Source organism: Populus alba, chromosome 8 (genome assembly GCF_005239225.2).
Source record: "Populus alba chromosome 8, ASM523922v2, whole genome shotgun sequence".
Classification (NCBI taxonomy): Eukaryota; Viridiplantae; Streptophyta; class Magnoliopsida; order Malpighiales; family Salicaceae; genus Populus; species Populus alba.
The window spans coordinates 489749-509600 of NC_133291.1; the positions used below are offsets into that span (position 1 = coordinate 489749).

The 19852-nt window shown below is 34.7% G+C and overlaps 3 protein-coding genes across 4 annotated transcripts; 2 read left to right on the plus strand and 1 right to left on the minus strand.

Annotated features, from left to right (window-relative positions):
• The first annotated feature begins 702 nt into the window (after positions 1 to 702).
• Positions 703 to 4927, plus strand: LOC118045061 (probable pectinesterase/pectinesterase inhibitor 25). The gene is made up of 3 exons (XM_035053565.2): positions 703 to 1406; positions 3572 to 3926; positions 4086 to 4927. Exons 1-3 carry the CDS (start codon positions 717 to 719, stop codon positions 4790 to 4792), a joined length of 1752 nt encoding a protein of 583 aa, XP_034909456.1. The 5' UTR covers positions 703 to 716; the 3' UTR covers positions 4793 to 4927.
• On the minus strand, positions 4857 to 6978 carry LOC118045060 (putative pectinesterase/pectinesterase inhibitor 24). The gene is made up of 2 exons (XM_035053564.2): positions 5926 to 6978; positions 4857 to 5797 (listed from the first exon to the last, which is right to left on the minus strand). Exons 1-2 carry the CDS (start codon positions 6956 to 6958, stop codon positions 5121 to 5123), a joined length of 1710 nt encoding a protein of 569 aa, XP_034909455.1. The 5' UTR covers positions 6959 to 6978; the 3' UTR covers positions 4857 to 5120.
• A 7158-nt stretch (positions 6979 to 14136) lies between these two features.
• On the plus strand, positions 14137 to 18471 carry LOC118045058 (ETHYLENE INSENSITIVE 3-like 1 protein). Of its 2 annotated transcripts, XM_035053563.2 has the most exons (3): positions 14137 to 14457; positions 14681 to 14757; positions 15948 to 18471. In XM_035053563.2, the coding sequence occupies exon 3, from the start codon at positions 16132 to 16134 to the stop codon at positions 18124 to 18126; it is 1995 nt and encodes a 664-aa protein (XP_034909454.1). In that variant the 5' UTR covers positions 14137 to 14457; positions 14681 to 14757; positions 15948 to 16131; the 3' UTR covers positions 18127 to 18471. The 2 variants fall into 2 exon arrangements, with proteins under 2 accessions (XP_034909454.1, XP_034909453.1); XM_035053562.2 differs by lacking the exon at positions 14681 to 14757.
• The last annotated feature ends 1381 nt before the right edge of the window (positions 18472 to 19852 follow it).

The window sequence follows — 19852 nt, forward strand, 5'->3', positions numbered from 1 at the left end:
CTGTAAATTAGCTCAGCCTGATCCTAGCTAGATCAGCCTATAGCTAAGGAACCATTTGGAAACCATGTAAATTGTATTTTTAAAAAATTTAAATTTTATTTTTAAAAAAAAGTAATATAATTTATATTTTTTAAATTATTTTGATGTGCTAATATCAAAAATAATTTTTTTAAAAATAAAAAAATTATTAATATACATTTCAAGTAAAAAAATTATTTAAAAACAACCATTATCTCAAAACAACAGTAAGTTTGCCTTCCATGCGCAATAAATATTAATAAAAGGAGAAGGAGATGAAAACGGAGATTGCAAAGCCATGCTGTAGTCAATGTGATTAGCCCTTCTCCGCACATATACGAGTCCCATGCAAGAATTCAATCATTCATGTGCTCCGGTAAGAATTCCAGCCTCAAAAACTGTTTGGTTTTGTGAGTCAACTGAGTCCGGTTTTAGTGATTTGAACCGACTCACATGACTGCCAATTAAAAAATCATGAGTTCAATAGCTACGTAACACTATTTTTTCATCAAGTGAATGCTGCCTTTCTTAGCAAGTTCCAAACACAAAATAAATATATTTCTTCAAATCCCACAAACAAACGCCACCTTCCCATGCCTCTAATAATTGTAACGCGTTTTCCCTCTCTATTTAAAGCCCGTGTATGCTATGCCTTTCTCTTCACATGCAAACACTTAATTTGTAGAAATTAAGTCAAGATGCAACACCCACCATTCTTGCTTCTCTTCTTTGCCTTTCTTTCCATCCTTTCACCTTTGTTAATCTCCTCTCAATCTCCACCACCACCACCGGTAGCACCACCACCGGCACCACCACAATCGCCTTCCGATGCATGCAAATCCACCCTCTATCCTAAGCTTTGTCGTTCAATCTTAAAAACATTCCCTTCATCTTCTTCGAACCCTTATGAGTACAGCAAGTTTTCAGTCAAACAATGCCATAAACAAGCAAAAAGATTGTCTAAAGTTATAAACTATCACTTAACGCACAAAAACCAACGTTCCAAGATGACCCATGAAGAGTTTGGTGCTTTACAAGATTGCCATGAGCTCATGGAACTCAACGTGGACTACTTTGAGACCATATCTAGCGAGTTGAAATCAGCCGAGTCAATGAATGATGTGTTGGTTGAGAGAGTCAAGAGTTTGCTCAGTGGGGTAGTGACCAACCAACAATCTTGCTACGACGGGTTGGTTCAGTCCAAGAGCAGCATTGCCACTGCTCTGTCTCTGCCTCTCTCTAATGGCACTCATTTGTACAGTGTGTCTCTAGCTTTGGTCACACATTCACTGGAGAAGAATCTGAAGAAGAACAAGGGAAGAAAAGGGTCCCATCATCATGGAATCTTGACGAAGGGGGTTCGTGAACCACTGGAAACTCTCATCAAGGTATCGTGAAATTCAATTTCTTCTCTCTCCAAAGTTCAATGCTTCCTCTTGCTAGCAACTGTTTATGATCGATTTATATATGTGATTATTTTGTAAACAAGGGTACTGGCCTATACGGGTCAGGTCTAACTCTATGAAATCTCGCTTAGACCTAAGCTTAGCCTAGGCTATTAACAAAAGGAAGAAAACAAGAAGAAGAAGAAACACTTAGCTTAGGCCATGGAGCCTCACAGCTTTCTAGATTGAGCTATTATAAACTAGAACATTAAGCTAGTGATTTAGGAGAAAAATGAATGCATACGCAAACCAAGGAATACAGTCTACACGGTGGCTCAGATGGCCGCTCTTGGTGAAGGCAAACATTAATTAAAAGTATTCCTAAACTTGAGCAGATCCTAACAAAGTGTGACTCGATAGAACTGAGTAGAAGAATAGGCCAGCCACATCCCCATGTGGGGCCTAATAGCATGTTTGTAGGTAGTTGTTTCTTAAATTATTTTTTTTATTTAAGAATATATTAAAATAATACATTTTTTATTTTTTAAAATTTATTTTTGATATCTGAAAAACATAAAAAATTAATTTAAAACAAAAAAAAAAAATTTTAAAAAAATACTAGCTTTAAAATGAAGTATATACTCGGTCAAATAAGTTATTGTCTATACTAGTAAAATGACCAGTACACTTGGAAGACTAGCCAGTAGCCACTTTACGGTAGTCAACGCCCAGCAAATTGGCCTTGCAATACAACTGTTTGTGAAGGACCAAATTGCTAAACCCAACAATTTTTGTAGCCAGTATTAAAATCAAAATTGAGTCCATATGGCAGGGGATGTCTACGTGTAATTTTGACTCACCTTTTGAAATTTAAATTATGGCAACTCATGATCTAGCTACTACTTACTCCAAGCTTAGATACTTTTTTTTATATTTGTGTTTGTGTACATTTAAAAAGTCTATTTTGTAAATAAAAAATATTATAGTATTTTTTAAAAATGCATGTTTGTTAAATATGGTTACGATTGTTTTTTAAAGTGTTTTTTACTTAGAAATGTATCAAAATAATATATTTTTTTTAAAAATTATTTTTGATATCAACACGTCAAAATGATATAAAATACCAAAAAAATATTAATTTAAAGCAAAGAAAAAAAATAAAATAAAAAATTACTTTTTTTTAAAAGCGTTTTTGAAATACAAAAACAAATAGGGATGGCCGCTGAAATCCTTTTATAATAAAATAAAAAATAAAAATCCCCATTTAACAGCATTTCTGATTTCTTTAAACCTCGCAAGAGTACCAAATCACAAGTGGTATTAGAGGGCATCTAGTTCTGGCTAAAAGAAATAATTTATAAATAATATTGTGAAAATAATTACTGTGAATATATATAGCAGACAGAATCTGATGCTAGAGGATGTAATGGATGTCTTATTGTTGTCTTTAACAATAAATTACAATTAACTACAAATTATAATTAATAACAAATAAAATAAAATTTCTTAGAGACAAATAAAATAAAATTTCTTAGAGACAAATAAAAGAGCTTGGAAAATAATCGTAGTGTCGGTGTGCCATGCACGATGCTTGGGAGAAATTAAAAGGTTTCCTTCACATGTTTAGTCAACTATTTTAGTCAAACTATTTTAGAGAACAAGCACGCTACTGCCAGAGGATGTCACGTGTTTGTGTATCTAAATGCATCTTTGAATTTTCTTAAAGTCAACTCTTTAAGCAATTATTAAATTATGGGAGATCCGTTTATAAATTATAATCAATAGCGTAGAATTAATTATATATACTCCCTCGTTATTTTGAATCCGTGGGCCTTCTTTTTTATTATCACTTCGGGTTTCAGCCCAGGAAAAAAAAAAGGCCAAAATATTTTGAGGGTGAAATTAAAAACAAATAATAATAAAGGTGCGAGATTGATTTTTTCCAAATAATCTGGAGGGTTTTCTTCTCTCTAGATTTTGTTCTTGCTTCATGTTTGATAAGAGATTTAGTATCAATGTATAGACTTATAATGGGCTCTCAATAATTTATATGGTTCGGCCGAAAAGGACAAAAATAAAAGAAGGCCTTGGATTGGAAACTAATTAATTATGTTTCTGATTTTAATTACTTGTATAGATGAAGAAACTGATGAACCCATGATTTGCAGGCTTTGAAGAAGACAGCATCCTGCCATAAATCAAGCAATTGCCACAGGGGAGAACGCATCCTTTCTGACGATGCTGACGACGGGATTCTTGTAAATGATTCAGTGATTGTTGGCCCTTATGGTGATGACAACTTTACAACCATTACAGATGCCATTGCTTTTGCTCCAAACAGTTCAAAACCTGAAGATGGCTACTTTGTAATATTTGTTAGAGAAGGGATTTATGAGGAGTATGCTGTTGTTCCCAAAAATAAGAAGAACATAATGATGATTGGAGAAGGGATTAATCGGACCGTCATCACGGGAAACCATAGTGTAATGGATGGCTGGACAACCTTTAATTCTTCGACTTTTGGTAAGAGACAGAGACCAAAGATCATGTGGAAAAGACAAAATACACTCTCGTCTCTTGTATATCTTTGTCTTGAAACATTAACATCTCAATTTATGTTTATTGAAGACTGAATTTCCACTGATGTTTAAAGTCCTGACGAGTTTTGATTTTATGCTGCAGCTGTTTCCGGGGAACGATTTGTGGGAGTATACATTACGTTCAGGAACACGGCAGGTCCTCAGAAGCACCAAGCAGTAGCTCTGAGGAACAATGCTGATCTCTCCACTTTTTACCGGTGCAGCTTTGAAGGCTATCAGGATACTCTTTATGTGCATTCCTTGAGGCAATTCTACAGGGAATGTGATATATATGGAACTGTAGATTTCATTTTCGGAAATGCTGCTGCTGTCTTCCAGAACTGCAATTTATACGCTCGTAAGCCATTGCTTAACCAGAAGAACGCCTTCACTGCGCAAGGTCGTACTGATCCAAACCAAAATACTGGGATCTCCATTCAAAATTGCACAATTGAGGCTGCACCTGATTTGGCTATGGACAAGAACTCGACGGGCAGTAGCTCCACTAGGAACTTTTTGGGGCGACCTTGGAAGGTGTACTCTAGAACTGTGATCATGCAATCGTATATCGGAGAGCTGATTCAGCCAGCTGGATGGCTAGAATGGAATGGAACTGTTGGATTAGACACTATTTACTATGGTGAGTTTCAGAATCACGGGCCTGGTGCAAACACTAGCAGGAGAGTGAAATGGCCTGGTTATAATCTTATGAATGCTACGCAAGCTGCGAATTTTACTGTCTACAATTTAACGACGGGGGATACTTGGTTGCCTTACACTGACATACCCTTCTCTGGAGGACTACTTTGATTATAAATAGGGACCTTATTGCTTCACAATATTTTTCATTCTTCTCAAGTCGACACTTCCTGGATTTCTTGTAATTCAGTAACAAGACAGATTGTAAGGACTGTCTGATCAAATTAATAAAATACATGGTATTTAGCAGTAACTTATGTAGCCAAGAAATTTCATTGTTTGAGATCGTAGTCCTGTTTCAAACTTAACTTACAATCAATCAATCTTGTAAGGTAGAAAGTATTGAAAAAAAATGGTATAGGAAAACAACATAAAGGGAACAGAAACATGAGAGGAACACAGAAAGGTAAATGTTCTCTGCGATATGCATGTATCACAGTCAGAGACCAGGTTTGTAGCTAATACCAGTGCCTTTGAGCCACTCTTCTCCCTGGATGAATGCCTTCACTGTAAATTTACTAGCTAGTTTATTGGTGATGGTTTTCAAGCCCTTCCATTTAACCCTGTTCTTTGTTGAGGCACCAGGCCCGAAATTCTCAAATTCAGCGTAGAATATGGTAGGAGGTGCTGTATCTCCTATCCATGGCAACCATCCAGCAGGGTCGATCAAGCTCCCCATCATCGAACGCATGAATACAGTTGTGGAGTAATTCTTCCAAGGTCGGCCAAGGTAAGTCTTGACAGAACTCAAGTCGCCGTAAGGCAAGATGGTACAGTTCTGAATTGAAATTCCAGTATTTTGATTGGGGTCAATCCTGCCTTGTGCAGTGATGGTGTTCTGTTGGCCTTCCATGGGTTTCCTGGGTCGTATGTTGCTGTTTTGAATGACAACAGCTGAGTTTCCAAAGATGAAATCAACTGTTCCATAAATGTTGCATTGACGGTAGAATTGCCGATTCGCATGTGTGTAGAGAGTGTCCTGAAAAGCATCCATGCTGCATCTGTAAAAGGCCGACATATCAGCATTTGACATCAAGGCCACTGCTTGATGCTTGATTGCACCGGCTGTGTTACGGAACCCCATATCTCTAGCAATGAATCCCTTCCCAAACACAGCTGCAGAAAAAGGAAAATGATTGTCAGCCATTTAGCTAATTCTAACCTCTATCTCCATACCTAAATTTTGGTTAGCACGCAACCATATAGGAGGATTAGTCCTGAGTGGGACAAGAATAAGGACTTACCAAATGTTGCAGTTGAGAATGTAGGAGTTCCGTCGACAACGTTCAGGCTTGCAGATACAATTGTTGCATTCATTCCATCACCGATCATCATGACATTCCATTGATTCTTCTCGATACGAACATTTTCGAAATAAATCCCTTTCTTCACATAGATCACATACCTCTTCTTGCTTTTTCCGGGAACATCTTTGAGGGCATCAGTGATTCTTTTGTACTTTCCAGACCCATCTTGAGCCACGATAGCATCAGCCTTTTTCAAATCAGAACTTTGAAGCAGTTTACGAGCTTCTGGATGCAGCCACCTGGGCATCTCTTGGTCTTCGTAATTCAATAAGCGCCTATGGATGTTCAGTGCTGAGCTTGCAACCTTGGAAATCCAAGTGATGATTGCCAGGCTATTGCTAGTCATTTCACTTGAACTCTTGAGATAATCATTAGCAGTAGCCTTTAAATTTGTCTCCGAAAGGCCATCGATGCATGTTTGATAGCAAGTGCCAGAAGTACTCAGCCAAGTTCTTAGATCATCCACAGTATCAATCACACTGACACCCTGACCTGCTTCCAAGGAGTTATCAAGATGGTCCAATGCCAAACTCAAAAGCTCTTGGCAATTTTCCAAGGCTGTAATTGTCATATTATCCTTGACGCCATTGTAAAGCGCCCCTCCATCCTTGGAGAAATACTGGGAGGCTTTTGACAATTCATTCCTGGCCACTTGGATTGCCAATTTGAAAAGCTCCTCGGGTTGGAGCTGGTCTGGCTTAGCCACAGGAGCAAGGTTATTGTAGCAAGAATCCTTATACAATGTGACATCACAAACAGCTTTGACTGATGTAGAGAGTGACTTATCAGCTCCACCCTCCTTTGAGTTTCCACCAGAAGCACGAGTCCCCACCACAGCAGCAGCAACAATGGCAACAAGAAGTATTGAAGAAAGGCTTATGATGGTGATTCTTTTGCGGGTTCTTCGACGAGCCTCGAGCCGTGCTTGCTCGGCCTCGTCGAGTTTGCCATAGGCTTTAAGAGAAGACATGTTAATTTAGCACCCTTTGTTGTTGCTGTTGTGTTGTTTATGATGCAAGGAATGGTGGGTGGGAGAGGCTTTTATATGTTTGCTAAAATGGTAGCATCGTTGTACGTGCAAGGCACTAGGAGAAGGCAAAGAATTTTTGCGAAGTTGAAATGTTGGGAGTGCTTCTCATGTTGAACCATAACAAGCTATGCCCATAATGTTTTCTGGTGCAGTTGTCACCGAAAACGAGGCTGCATAATGCAACGGCAACGCTTCTTGTTCTCCTTGACATTGCTCAAACATTATAGATCAGCCATGGTGTGCTTTAAAATTTTTTGAAAAAAACTCATAATTTTAAACAATGATGCTGACATTGTTAAGGTGATTTACCTTTGTTAATCGCCAACCTAATTGTATCAATGAATAATTTAAGAAAAATCGACATGTATAAAAACGTTTGAATCATTCCTTTCCATATTTTATAAATGTATCATTTTGAGTTTTGAGTACCGATAATTTGAATATAACCAAAAAAATTATTCTAAATCTAATTTTTTAATGTATCAATTTCATCACAGATCAAAATAAAAATAAATATTGATCGAGTAAATAAATTTTTATATAGTAGTGTTTAGTCGGCATCTTAGAATATAAAATAAAGATATAGTTAAGACAAATAATATATTTCTTCTTATATTTTATATTTTGAAAATATATAAGATTGTCAAAGAATCAATTCAACTCAGAAGCTTAAACTGTTAAGTGAAATTTCAGGATATTATCTATATTATTTTTTAACTTATTTTTTCAAGTGAAATGCTTTTTGAATAGATTGAATTGGTTCTCCCAATAGATTTATTTTATTTTTTCTTTAAAAGAGTATGTATTAGTTTTTTTCTATAAAAGAAAAGAAAAGGAAAGAAAAGGGGATAGCTAAATGTTAGCCTGAAAACAAAGAGAAAGCAGCCCACGAGTACCTGACCTTCCATGCATATAAGGCCCCTTTCATCTCAAGTGACCCAGTTCATAGGAACAGGCCATAACCTATTTTATTTTTTTTTAATTGGGATTTGATTTTTCATACATTTAATTAATTGGATGAAAGCCTACTGAGCTTCGGATAAACAAAATAATGCTTGATATTTTCTCATCCTTCCAAGCTGACAATACTCAGCCAAGCATAGTTGTTGACCTTATCATCTAGGCCCTAGCTTTGCAGCCATTATCACTCTCAAAATGAACTACGTAAAGAAACAAAAATCATATTATCCCCCTCAATTCTATAGGTTTGTGGAAGATATTTTAAAATGTTTTTTTAATAATGTTATTTTATTATAACCATGGTATCGTTCGTGGGATTATAATATGAATTTCGAGGCAGAGGATTTTTATCGTCAATTGTAGCAAAGTGTTGGGGATAGCGTTGTTAAGTATGGCTTTACTTGGGTTAGATTTAAAAAAAAAAAAAAGGTGAAAATTGATCGGTTAAATTTAGATAATTCAATAAATTAATCTATTCGGTGAAAACCCATTTTTTTGGTATCTTGTATTTTACCTTTTCTATTTACATCTTGTTTTATTCCCAAAATTTTAGACCAGTTTGTTATTTATTTATTTTTCCTAGAAGCCTTTTTGGGAGAATAATTGTAATTGATTTTTAAAATATTTTTCATGTTAAAATGCATTAAAAATAATATTTTTTTAATTTAAAAAAAATTATTTTTGAGATCAACGCATCAAAAAGATGCAAAACATAAAAAAAATTATTTTTTAATAAAAAAAATTAATTTTTTATGAAATTTCCAAACGGTGTCTAATTAAGCCGCATCGTTTATTTTTATCAACTCATTTAAAAATCCTTGTATTATTAATTCAATCTATTAAATATCTCTGTTTAAGATCCCATCCAACCGAATTAAAAAAATGAAACAGGTATGACATTAATAAAAATAAAGTTTACAGTAATAAATAATTAACGTGGTGAGAATGAGTATTCCATTAGACACGGGATAAACTCTTAATTTTAAGAAAACTATACTTGATTAATTGGAATGGATAGTACAATACTTAATTAACTGAATCAATAACAAATTATTATTTCCACGCTAAATCCCAAAGTTATAGTAAATGCAAACTTTATGCACTTTCAAAAAGCAATAAAGGAATGATTCCAGATTAAAATCATTAAACCCTATTTGATCCATGACCAAGTTAAGAATTCAAGTAAATGATTTAATGACTTGATTTGAGTTGATTAAAACAATGTTATTTAAATATTAGTTAAAATTACAATAATATTATTTGAATTTTTTTAAAAAATAAACTTTACGGTGGAATTCTTTCAATTCTAGAATTTATTATTATTATTATTATTATTATATCCAAGTGAAGTCCCGCGGCAACACTTATCCAAAAGGAATCGAGAGGGCGAGGCAGATCTAAAAACACAGCGTTTCAAGAACTACGGGTGGCATCCATATAATGCATCCACATGGGAAGAACTGAGGAAGAGGCAAGAAGGAACGATCAAGTTAAAAGTCCCAATCACTATCATGAACCTGGCTTGAATTACGAGAGTTTTAATCCCCATGTCCTCTAGTGCCAAACTATCATCATGTCCTCTAGCAATTCTTGCAAGGGGTGATAAGTTATTGCTTTAATTATAGGAGCTTCACCCTCCTCTTTTTTTTTTTTTTTTTTTTCCTTTTCTTTTATTAAAATAAGTGTTCGAGCAGCTTGAATGTACCTCGATTAATCCTACAAACTCTAAAGTTACCGATTATATAAACCTTTAATGAATTCTAGGGTTTGTTAGATTCGAATTGATAATCTTTAGAAAGCAAATCTAAAACCTGACTAGTTCACCTACATTCCTTATAATTACTCTTTTTTCTTTTCTACATGCCCTGTCTCTATATTTTTTCTTTCCTTCTCCCTTTAATCTATTTCAATTCTATACTGTTGTGATAGAATTATATATATATAAAAAGGCTCACACATAATTTAATTTTTAACTTAGGTTAAGTGAAGAGATATTTTTTTATTATATTTAAAGCTATTTTTATCCGAGAATATAAACCAGTGCTTTGTTTGTTTTGCATTACAAAAAACTTTTGAAAAAATTTAAAATTATTTATTTTATTTAAAATTAATACTTTTTTTAGTGTTTTTAAATTATTTTGATGTATTAATATTAACAATAATTTTTAAAAATTAAAAAATATATATATTTTTTAATATATTTTTAAATAAAATTATTTTAAAAAACAATTACATCAGACACAAAATTTTGCCAGGGAACGGATAAAGGAAGGAAGAAGGGGTTAGCTGCCACGTGATTGAATCATTTGATTCGAGGAGCGGACATGTCCCCCACCATTCTTAAGACAAGGTGGGACTCCCTGGAGGTAATACGTGTCAAGTTCTGAGAGGGACTTTTAGGTGAATTTTTTACAAGGAGGCAGTTGCTTGCGCCATCTGCGTGGCGGCTGCTGCTGTTTCCTTCTTCTTCTTTTTTTAAGAAAAAAGGGTTTTGATTTTTACTGTTGAGTAGAAATAATGACATCGACGGCAGTTTCTGTGGTCGTTGGATGAGAGGTCATATTTTTCCCGATCTTTACGGTGACCGGCTTTGCCTATGCCACACTTGCTGTTTTACTTGAATATCAGTAGATATTCTGTGGTCGTTGGTGAATACTCATTTTTTTCTTCATCTTTACTATGACCAGCTTTGCTTATGCCATTCTTGATGTTTTGTTGGAGTTTTTTATTTATAAATATATTAAAATAATATTTTTATTTTTTAAAATTTATTTTTTATATTAGAACAGAACACTAAAACAACCTAATAATATAAAAAATAAATAATATAAAACAAAGAAAAAAATAAAAAAAAATAAAAATACTTTTAAAAAACAAAAACAAATAGGCTCACAACCTTAGAATCAAAATTAATAAACTAATCACCTCAAGTTGAGTGAGTTAACTTAATTATTTTAAATTAAAAATAAAAATAAAAATAAAAAATATATTTTTTAAATTAAATCAAGTTGTAACTATGTTAAAAAGTTAATTGAGTATAAAATAATTAAGTATTGCTCAAATTAATTTAAAACCTAATATAAACTAAGTATATAATCGTGTTAGGTTGAGTCGCTTGTCAGACCAGATTTATTAGAGTGTATTTTATTTTGTGATTAAAGTTGAGGTTGAGATTAAACACAATCCAATAATATATAAAACTTAATTATAAAAACTATTTTTTTTTGTTTTTTCTAACTTTCCTAATAGACTCTATACATAAACTTCAACCTCAAATATAAAAACAAATATTTAATTTTCATCAATTACCAGCATTGTTTGTTCCTTATCTGATTGAGAATCTTCATTTTTTAGTTTATAAATTTGGTTTTTTCTTCTGTTGACAATGATAGTAGTGTGATGTCGATTTTTTATAAAAAAAATTATTATGTCATTAACCATTTCTTTGGGGGTGTTGGGTAGCGATTATTTTTTTAAATATTTTTTTTAGAAATGTATTTTTTAAAAAATATATTATTTTTGATATTAATATATCAAAATAATTTAAAATTTTAAAAAATTAAAAAATAATAATGCTTTTTTTTAAAAAAAATACAAAAACGAGCATTCTTTTACCAACATTGTTAAATGTTACCAATATAGTTGCCTGCGCAGAATCATTTTATATAAATGTGTGTGCGCGCGACGAAGCCATCTTTTCTTCCTGGTTTGCTTGCCATTCAATGCTAGCAACTTGGCTTCTATTTTAAAGTAGTTGATGAATTATAATATATAGTTTTGACCAAAACATATCATATTTTATTTTCTTAAAGGATGAGAGGTGTGATTAATGTTTAAATTCGTTTGTAATACACTGTCTAATCTTGAATATACGCTTGAAAGGCCATTGGACACGGCATTATTAATGCTACATGCATTAATTAAAATACATTTTATTACATTGGACGAACTAGTTAGAAGGAATAAAACTGAAACCAAAGCAGGAAAGCGCCACTTTGGAGTGTAGGTTCATTGAACCTTGGAGACACTCCAGCAATAATGTGCAGCCACACTCCACCTCATTGGATTTCTTTATTTTTATTTATTTTTAATTTTATATATAACAATATCGTTAACTTCTAATTACTCACATGGGTATTCCGCATAGATTCACCTGATAAAAATTAATATATCGAGAAATTCCATGTAATGTTGGATATCATAGTAAATTTAACCTGTATGTGTGTCCCTATTAGCAATTTCATAATTATTTCATTGTTCTACCTGGTTGCTATTAAAGTCAGTATAAATTGCGGGTCAATTCAATAACTCGTTGACTTCTCTAATTTAAATTTCAAGTTAAGTTAGATAAAAATTAATTTAATAAATTTAAACAAATCAACTCACTTGATTTAACTTATTTCCGACTGCTGAGTATATTATTTTTTAGGCATTACAATTATACGCTTTAGAATTTTTTGAATTAATTAAAATAAAATAAATTTAATTAAAAAAATTAATCATTTTTAATCGAATTAACCTATCAAATTAAAACTACATTTGGACATTTCACTCGTGCAAGAAACATATCAGCCAAATTCCTGAATTGACCCGCCGGAGCTCTACCAAAATCAAGTGTGCTATCAGCGATTGAAGGAGAATAGAAAAGAATTAAAACTTTGTTTTTTTTTCTTTTTTTTTGGAATATAATCATGACTTTCTTAATTTAAATCACTGGCAGGAAAAACTTTATTGTGATGACATATAGCAAAATCAGTGTACCGTACAAAATATATCCAGCAATTTTAGAAAATAAGATAAGATAGCAAACTGTCAAGCCCAAGAAGGGCTCCAAGGTCACAAGCAAAGCACATATTTAGAAGGTGTAAAAATCAATTTAATTATAAAGCTGGCATTAAAAATCTTAAAATATCTAGCCTGCTCAGATTTTGGTGACTGTCTTTGAACTTAAAAAACAAAAGGGTAAACTGAAGTCCAATAAAATAATTAAAAGAAAAACTATGAAATCAAGTAAATATAATTAATTAATTAATTAATTAATCAAGGTTGACCTCCTTCCACGAAGCAAGGTTTCCATACCTGCACGTTCGGGCGCCGTCCCGACGCTAAGTGCTGTCCGTTTCCATTCCAGAAAACTTATGGTGTAGTCACTCGCACCATTAGTTTCATCATTCACTTAATTTTTTTCCTCACCACATTTTTTTCGAGGGGATTTCAATAGTTCGTGTTCATATAGAGTAGTTATTACAACTTTTGTTAAATCCCACTTGAGGGAAATTTATATTAGCTTGTTATGATTTTAAAATAATCAGAGCATTTTTTTTATTGTTCTTGAAATAATAAATTTGAGATTAATATCTAATTAATATATGATTGTTATGTGTTAAATAAATAAATTATAATAGATTAATAATTCTTTAAATCATCATACGAATTAACTATAAAATTTGAAAGATTGGTTTGATAATTTATCAGCAATTAAATAATTTTTGAAAATGAATGATTCATTTACTTTAATTTAGGTGTTTTTATAACTTCTTTCGAGTATTGATAGATTGGAGGGGAAATGAAATAGAAAAAAAATAATAATCTCATTTTTAAATTATCTTTTGAGATTTAAAAACTAGAAGAATCACACAAGGAAAGAAAAAATAATTAATTTTTCATTATTCTTATTTATATCATTTTCAAAAATAAATCTTACACCATTTATAAAATTCTACTTTAAATAAGTTTTGTTTTTAATGTTAAGAAATCAAAATAAAATCTAAATATGCAATCTATTAAGTAAATAAAAGGTAAAATATGCAGCTAGAAATTTCAAAATATCCAAAATGGCACCCAATTCTTTTGAACAAAAAAGGTTTTCAAAGAATTAAAATTTTTTTTCCTCCAAATTATCTTCTTTTTTTTTTTTTTCATCTACACCCATTTGTCCACCTCACAACATAGCCATAGAACACCATACTTTGAGTGTGAATAAGCACACAAGAGAAAATCCCAATATAATAAACTCTTTGCTAACTCTCAAGAAAATAAATAAATAACTCCAAATTATCCAAAACTCCAACCATCACCACGGTTTAACCACGGTGAAAACCACCCTAACCATGGTTATCTATAAATTCACCCACCCACATAGACTTCTTTCCATTTCTCTGCCTCTTTCAGACAATTTGCCACCTTTCTCCCTCCCTCCTTACATTTTTCTCCTTGTTTTTTTTCCTCCATGGGACAGTAGCAGTAGAAAAAGTTAACACAAGGGTTAAATGCATTTAAGGTCCCTACTTCTTCTCTCTCTGTCTAAACAGTAAGCATAAGAGCAATATCATGACACAAGAGAAGAGAGATTCTTCTTCTTCCTCTTCCTCCTTTTCTTCCTCCTCTTCTTCATAACCCCAGAAAGGTAGAAGAGAGAAACTTTGTTAATTTCTTCAATGGTTGCAGCAGCTCTTACGAATCCATAACTCATTAACTTGGTGAAGATACAACTTTTTTCTTCATTTCTTTATTTATCAATAAATCCATTGGATCCCATGTCTTAAATTTTGTATCAAACCATGTCTTTCGTGGTTAAGTGTTGTTATGTCGCTTGATCTTCTGTGCTTATTAATTGTACTGTCCTGGAATTTTGTACACACTATTAATTGTTGATTTCAATCAATATCTTGTAATTAATTAATCATCATTTATGTCACACAGAAAAAGGAATTCTGTTGATCCTTAGTGTCTTTTCATGTATCATGGTGATGACCCGCTTGGTTCCCTGCTAATTCATGGTGCGTTGTGTCCTTTCACCGCTTAGTTTTCAGGAAAGATGGCTCTAGGAGACTTATTATACTTGTTTGTGTAATAAAAGGCTTGAAATTCATCTTAAAAGATCAAACATCTGATTTTGTTAAAGACTTACAGTGTTGTTATTGTTGAAAGGGTGAGTTTCTTTCTTTCTTTCTCTGTTCTCTGCTTACTTAACAAGCAATTTTGCTGGAAGTTTTTTTTGTCTAATAAGCAATGAATAACCACACACATCTCTCTTTCTCTCTCTCTCTCTTTTATTTTTGGTAGAGAATCTTATACTGTTTAATCTTAGTTGTTAGTGATGTAACAAAATCCAGTTACAGGTAGATCTACGGTTTATATGGATTATAGTTTTGACCCTCTTAAAACTTCTGCTTCTATGTTATGATGATCATCAGTGAAGATGGGTGCCCTCTTGTTTATTTTGTAACTGTGCTTATGACTGAGTCGTTGGTTGCTAACTTTTAATTTGAAAAATTGTTGTGTTTTCTTGATATCTTGACATGTAAAATGGGGTTGAGATATTGTATCTAATTTCATTTCATTATTATTGGTTTGTTTTTGGTAATATAGGTATGCTTAGATGTAATTAAGACTAGTTGTCGGGCATGTCAAGACATAGCCCACCACCTAGATGCCCTGTTGACGTGTCTGAGTGGAGGCAGGGATCCGCGGTTTTTTCGCTTAGGGTTTGAATTTATGTTGTCTGCTTCTTGGTGATATTGATTTACCATCAGGTTGAGACAATCATGCAGTTTTTATTTGAATATCTCTGGAATTATTTTTTCTCACTGACATGAGAAAAGCAAGTTCATTTGTTTCAAACCGTAACTGATTCTGACGCTGTTGATGATAAAACTTGCTGTATGTTATGTTTGCATATTTGTTTTTTTTGTTTGTCTTACAAATGTCCAGCTAAAGAGAGCCGTAATGAACATATGATTATATTTGTATGTCGGTGGGTGTACGCTTTGTCGGTCTTCTAAAACAGTTACTCTGTTTTTTATTGTTTGATAATTAGGTATTAGTCTAATTCATGTTGTCTATGCTATTCCATACTCTGTGTTTACATTAAATCAGAGTTTAATGATTCAATGTACACGATCTACTGCAAGATAGAGTATTGGAGAATCTTTCACCAATTATTTAAGTGCATTTATTTGGCTCGCAGGAGCTTAGCTGTTGCTGCCTCTTCCTGCATCATATACTCTGAATTGCAAAGAATAAGAATAGGTGAGCTTCCAAGTGATAGCTGTGCACGGAGATTGATATCGCAAGAGAGGTGAAGCCAATCTTAATTGAGCTTAGTCATCGATCCATTTCTTAAAACCAAGCTGACTCTGGCGTGTGCTGAAATGGGAATCTTTGAAGAAATGGGATTTTGCAACAATCTGGACTTTTTCTCGGCTCCTCCTGGAGAAATGGATGTGGTTCCAGAACGCGAACCAGAGGCAACAATCGAGGAGGATTACAGCGATGAAGAGATGGATGTGGACGAGCTGGAGAGGAGGATGTGGAGAGACAGAATGTTGCTCAGGCGGCTTAAAGAGCAGGGTAAGAATACGGAAGTTGTTGATAATGCCAAACAGCGTCAGTCCCAGGAGCAAGCACGAAGGAAGAAGATGTCACGAGCGCAAGATGGTATCCTGAAATATATGCTGAAAATGATGGAAGTTTGCAAAGCTCAGGGTTTTGTGTATGGGATCATTCCTGAGAAGGGAAAGCCAGTGAGCGGAGCATCTGACAATCTCCGGGGATGGTGGAAGGAAAAAGTCAGGTTTGATCGGAATGGGCCTGCTGCTATTTCCAAGTATCAAGCAGACCATGCAATCCCCGGAAAGAGTGAAGATTGTGGTCCAGCAGCATCCACACCTCACACCTTGCAGGAACTTCAGGATACAACTCTTGGATCGCTTCTGTCAGCCCTGATGCAGCACTGTGATCCACCTCAGAGGCGTTTCCCACTGGAGAAAGGCGTTGCCCCCCCATGGTGGCCCACTGGGAATGAGGAATGGTGGCCTCAACAGGGTTTGCCCAAGGATCAGGGTCCTCCTCCATACAAGAAGCCCCATGATCTGAAGAAGGCTTGGAAAGTCAGTGTTCTAACAGCAGTGATTAAGCACTTGTCTCCTGATATTGCCAAGATTCGCAAGCTTGTTCGCCAGTCTAAATGTTTACAGGATAAAATGACTGCCAAGGAGAGCGCCACTTGGCTGGCAATAATTAATCATGAAGAAGCACTGTCTCGAAAATTATATCCAGATAGCTGCCTTCCCATGTCTGCTGGTGGAAGTGGTTCTTTTATCATCAGCGATTCCAGTGATTATGATGTTGAAGGAGTGGATGATGAACCCAATGTTGAAGTAGAGGATTGCAAACCTCTTGATGTCAATCTTTTCAACATGGCAACAGCAGCTGGAGCAAGAGATAGATTTATGATGCCGCCAGTGGCTCCACAAATTAAGGGAGAACATGTTGAGACAAACATGAGTTTCATTCAGAAAAGGAAGCAGCCTGCTGGCGAGCCACATATGATGGTTGATCAAAAGGTGTATAGGTGCGAGTATCCTCAATGCCCCTACAATGATTCCAGATTTGGGTTTCTTGATGTCACTGCAAGAAATAATCACCAAATGAATTGCTCATACCGCACTAACACTTCTCAGGGATTTGGAATGTCTAATTTCCAAATTAACAGTGACAAACCAGCTGTGTTTTCTCTCCCATTTCCCCAAACCAAGGCAGCAGCTTCAAACCAGACCCCTTCATTTAATGTTTCAGGACTTGGACTTCCAGAAGATGCAAAAAAATCGATTTCTGATCTTATGTCTTTCTATGATACCAATCTTCAGCGAGACAAGAACATAAATCCTGGGAGTGCCAATGTTATTGGAGATCAAAATCAGCAGCAACTGCAAGACCAGAAATTTCAATTCCATCTGGACTGTAGGAATGTCAATTTTATGGGGGATGAAAATCTGCAGCAGCAACAGCAACAGCAACAACAGAAATTTCAGTTTCAGCTGGATTCTAGGAATGCTAATGTTATTGGTGGTCAAAATCAACAGCAACAGCAGAAATTCCAATTTCAGCTTGATGATGGCTTCTATGGCGAAGGGGCTATGATGGGAAACAACATAACTGAAGTGACCAGCATGCCAGTGAACAGCTCTGCTTTCCCATCAACTGAAATTGAGTTTGATCACTGCAAGGCATTTGATTCTGCATTTGATGCCAATGTCAATGATAATGTTGCTGACTTCAGATTTGGCTCTCCGTTCACCATGCCACCGGTTGACTATTCCATGGATCCAATGCCAAAGCAGGATGCTGGCATGTGGTACATCTAACACTCTGGGAAGAAAGTCATCATCAACACAGAGTCTGCTTCATAGTTTGCGAAACTTCATCACCAACACGGTTTCCGCTTGATAGTGCTGAAACTTCTTCCTTATGAGTTTTAGTAGCTTAATATGTTCGTATGTGTAGATGTTTGTGAACTTCTGAGTTTATGTTCTGCTACTTTATGTTGCCAAGTCTAGGATTTCTAGGTTGCTTTCAATGCAGTATTGAAGAAGGGCCAATAAAGAATTGGCAAGGACCAAACCCATGTTCAGTACTGCTGTCGAAAAGTTTATATCGGCATGTAGTTAAATATATGTGCACATATATCAATATATGGTGGTGGTTTCTTACATTATGCTGTATTTTGTGTTTGTGCAAGATCCCTGCATTCCCTGCTTGGTCTAATTTTTTTATCGTGCTAGATATGATTTGAAAGGGACACCTTATAATGCCTCCACTTTCTCAGCTCGTTCAATGCACTTGACCAGTTTTTATAAAGGTACTTGAACAGAAATGCTTCTTTTCCTGTGTGCACAACACACCCTCACACAGACGGCAGAGACAAAGTAAGTAGTGGTGGAGTCCAGGAAGAGTTGATGGATGTTAGCTGAAGTTACAAGAAAGATGTGGAATTCTAGCAGGCAGCAGCACTCAAAAGCTGGCAACAGTATCTACCACATCAACCATGGCTCTTCTTTTCGCATCTCAGGACTTCCAAGCACTAATATGCTTTCATGTCTCGGGTCAAAAAACTTGATGGAAAGATTCTTTTGCACATTAAACACACGCCTTTCTTTTCTGCTTGAAGCAGCGATGATCTGATAGGGCTGTTTTGATATCATTCTTGTTTCTGTTTTCTCTATTTTGTGTACAAATTTCAACTCATACACGGTTAAACTGCTACTGAGGGTTCAAAACCCTTACCATGGAGCCAAGCTCCCTCTCCTCCCTGAATCCCCATCTTCCCTGCCCAAGGTTTGAGGCTAGGGTGTCCTGGTGGAAGACATGACATGGGGAGTTAAATTCATGCACCAAGTATATAGATGTGCGAGACTTCCTGGTCTGATTGGAGGCAGGAAAGGAGCTTCAACGACAATCGACTGATGCTCTGCTTCTGGTATGGAAAACTATTGATTTGATAAGATGGTTTTTAAAGTATTTTTTTTTTTTTTTTTAAAAAAAACTGAATTGATGCTTGTTTTAGATGCCAAAATCATGAAAAAATTCAACTAGAAAACATCAATTCTACAACCTTTTCAAACAAAAATAATTGAAACAAACACATTCAATGGCATTATCAATCAGACGTTTAAGAGATTAAGATTCACACAAGGAGGCAAAATATCAGACAGGTCCCATGTTTTTTGTTTGGCATGGGGAAAAGAAAATCCTGAGAAGATGAGTCAAAGTTAGGCAGGTTTTGGAAGTGAAGGTATTTGCCATTGGAGCAAGTCCTTTTCACCCCCTGCACCCTTTCCTTCTACCCCATCTCTTGTCTTCAATTTTTCCAATTTGGGCCTTCTTTACATTATCAGAACAAGCGTGTGCATACAACATGCTTTCACACTTTTTCTTAAAGCAAAAATAGACTCTACAAGATCTAGAACAGATTCTGATCCCCCCAATTATATTTGTGTTTACTATTTTATTTTTTTTTTTTTTATGGTAAGTTTCAATAAATCCTTGAGATATCATGTTATAAAAATATAAAATATCACATAAATCTTATTT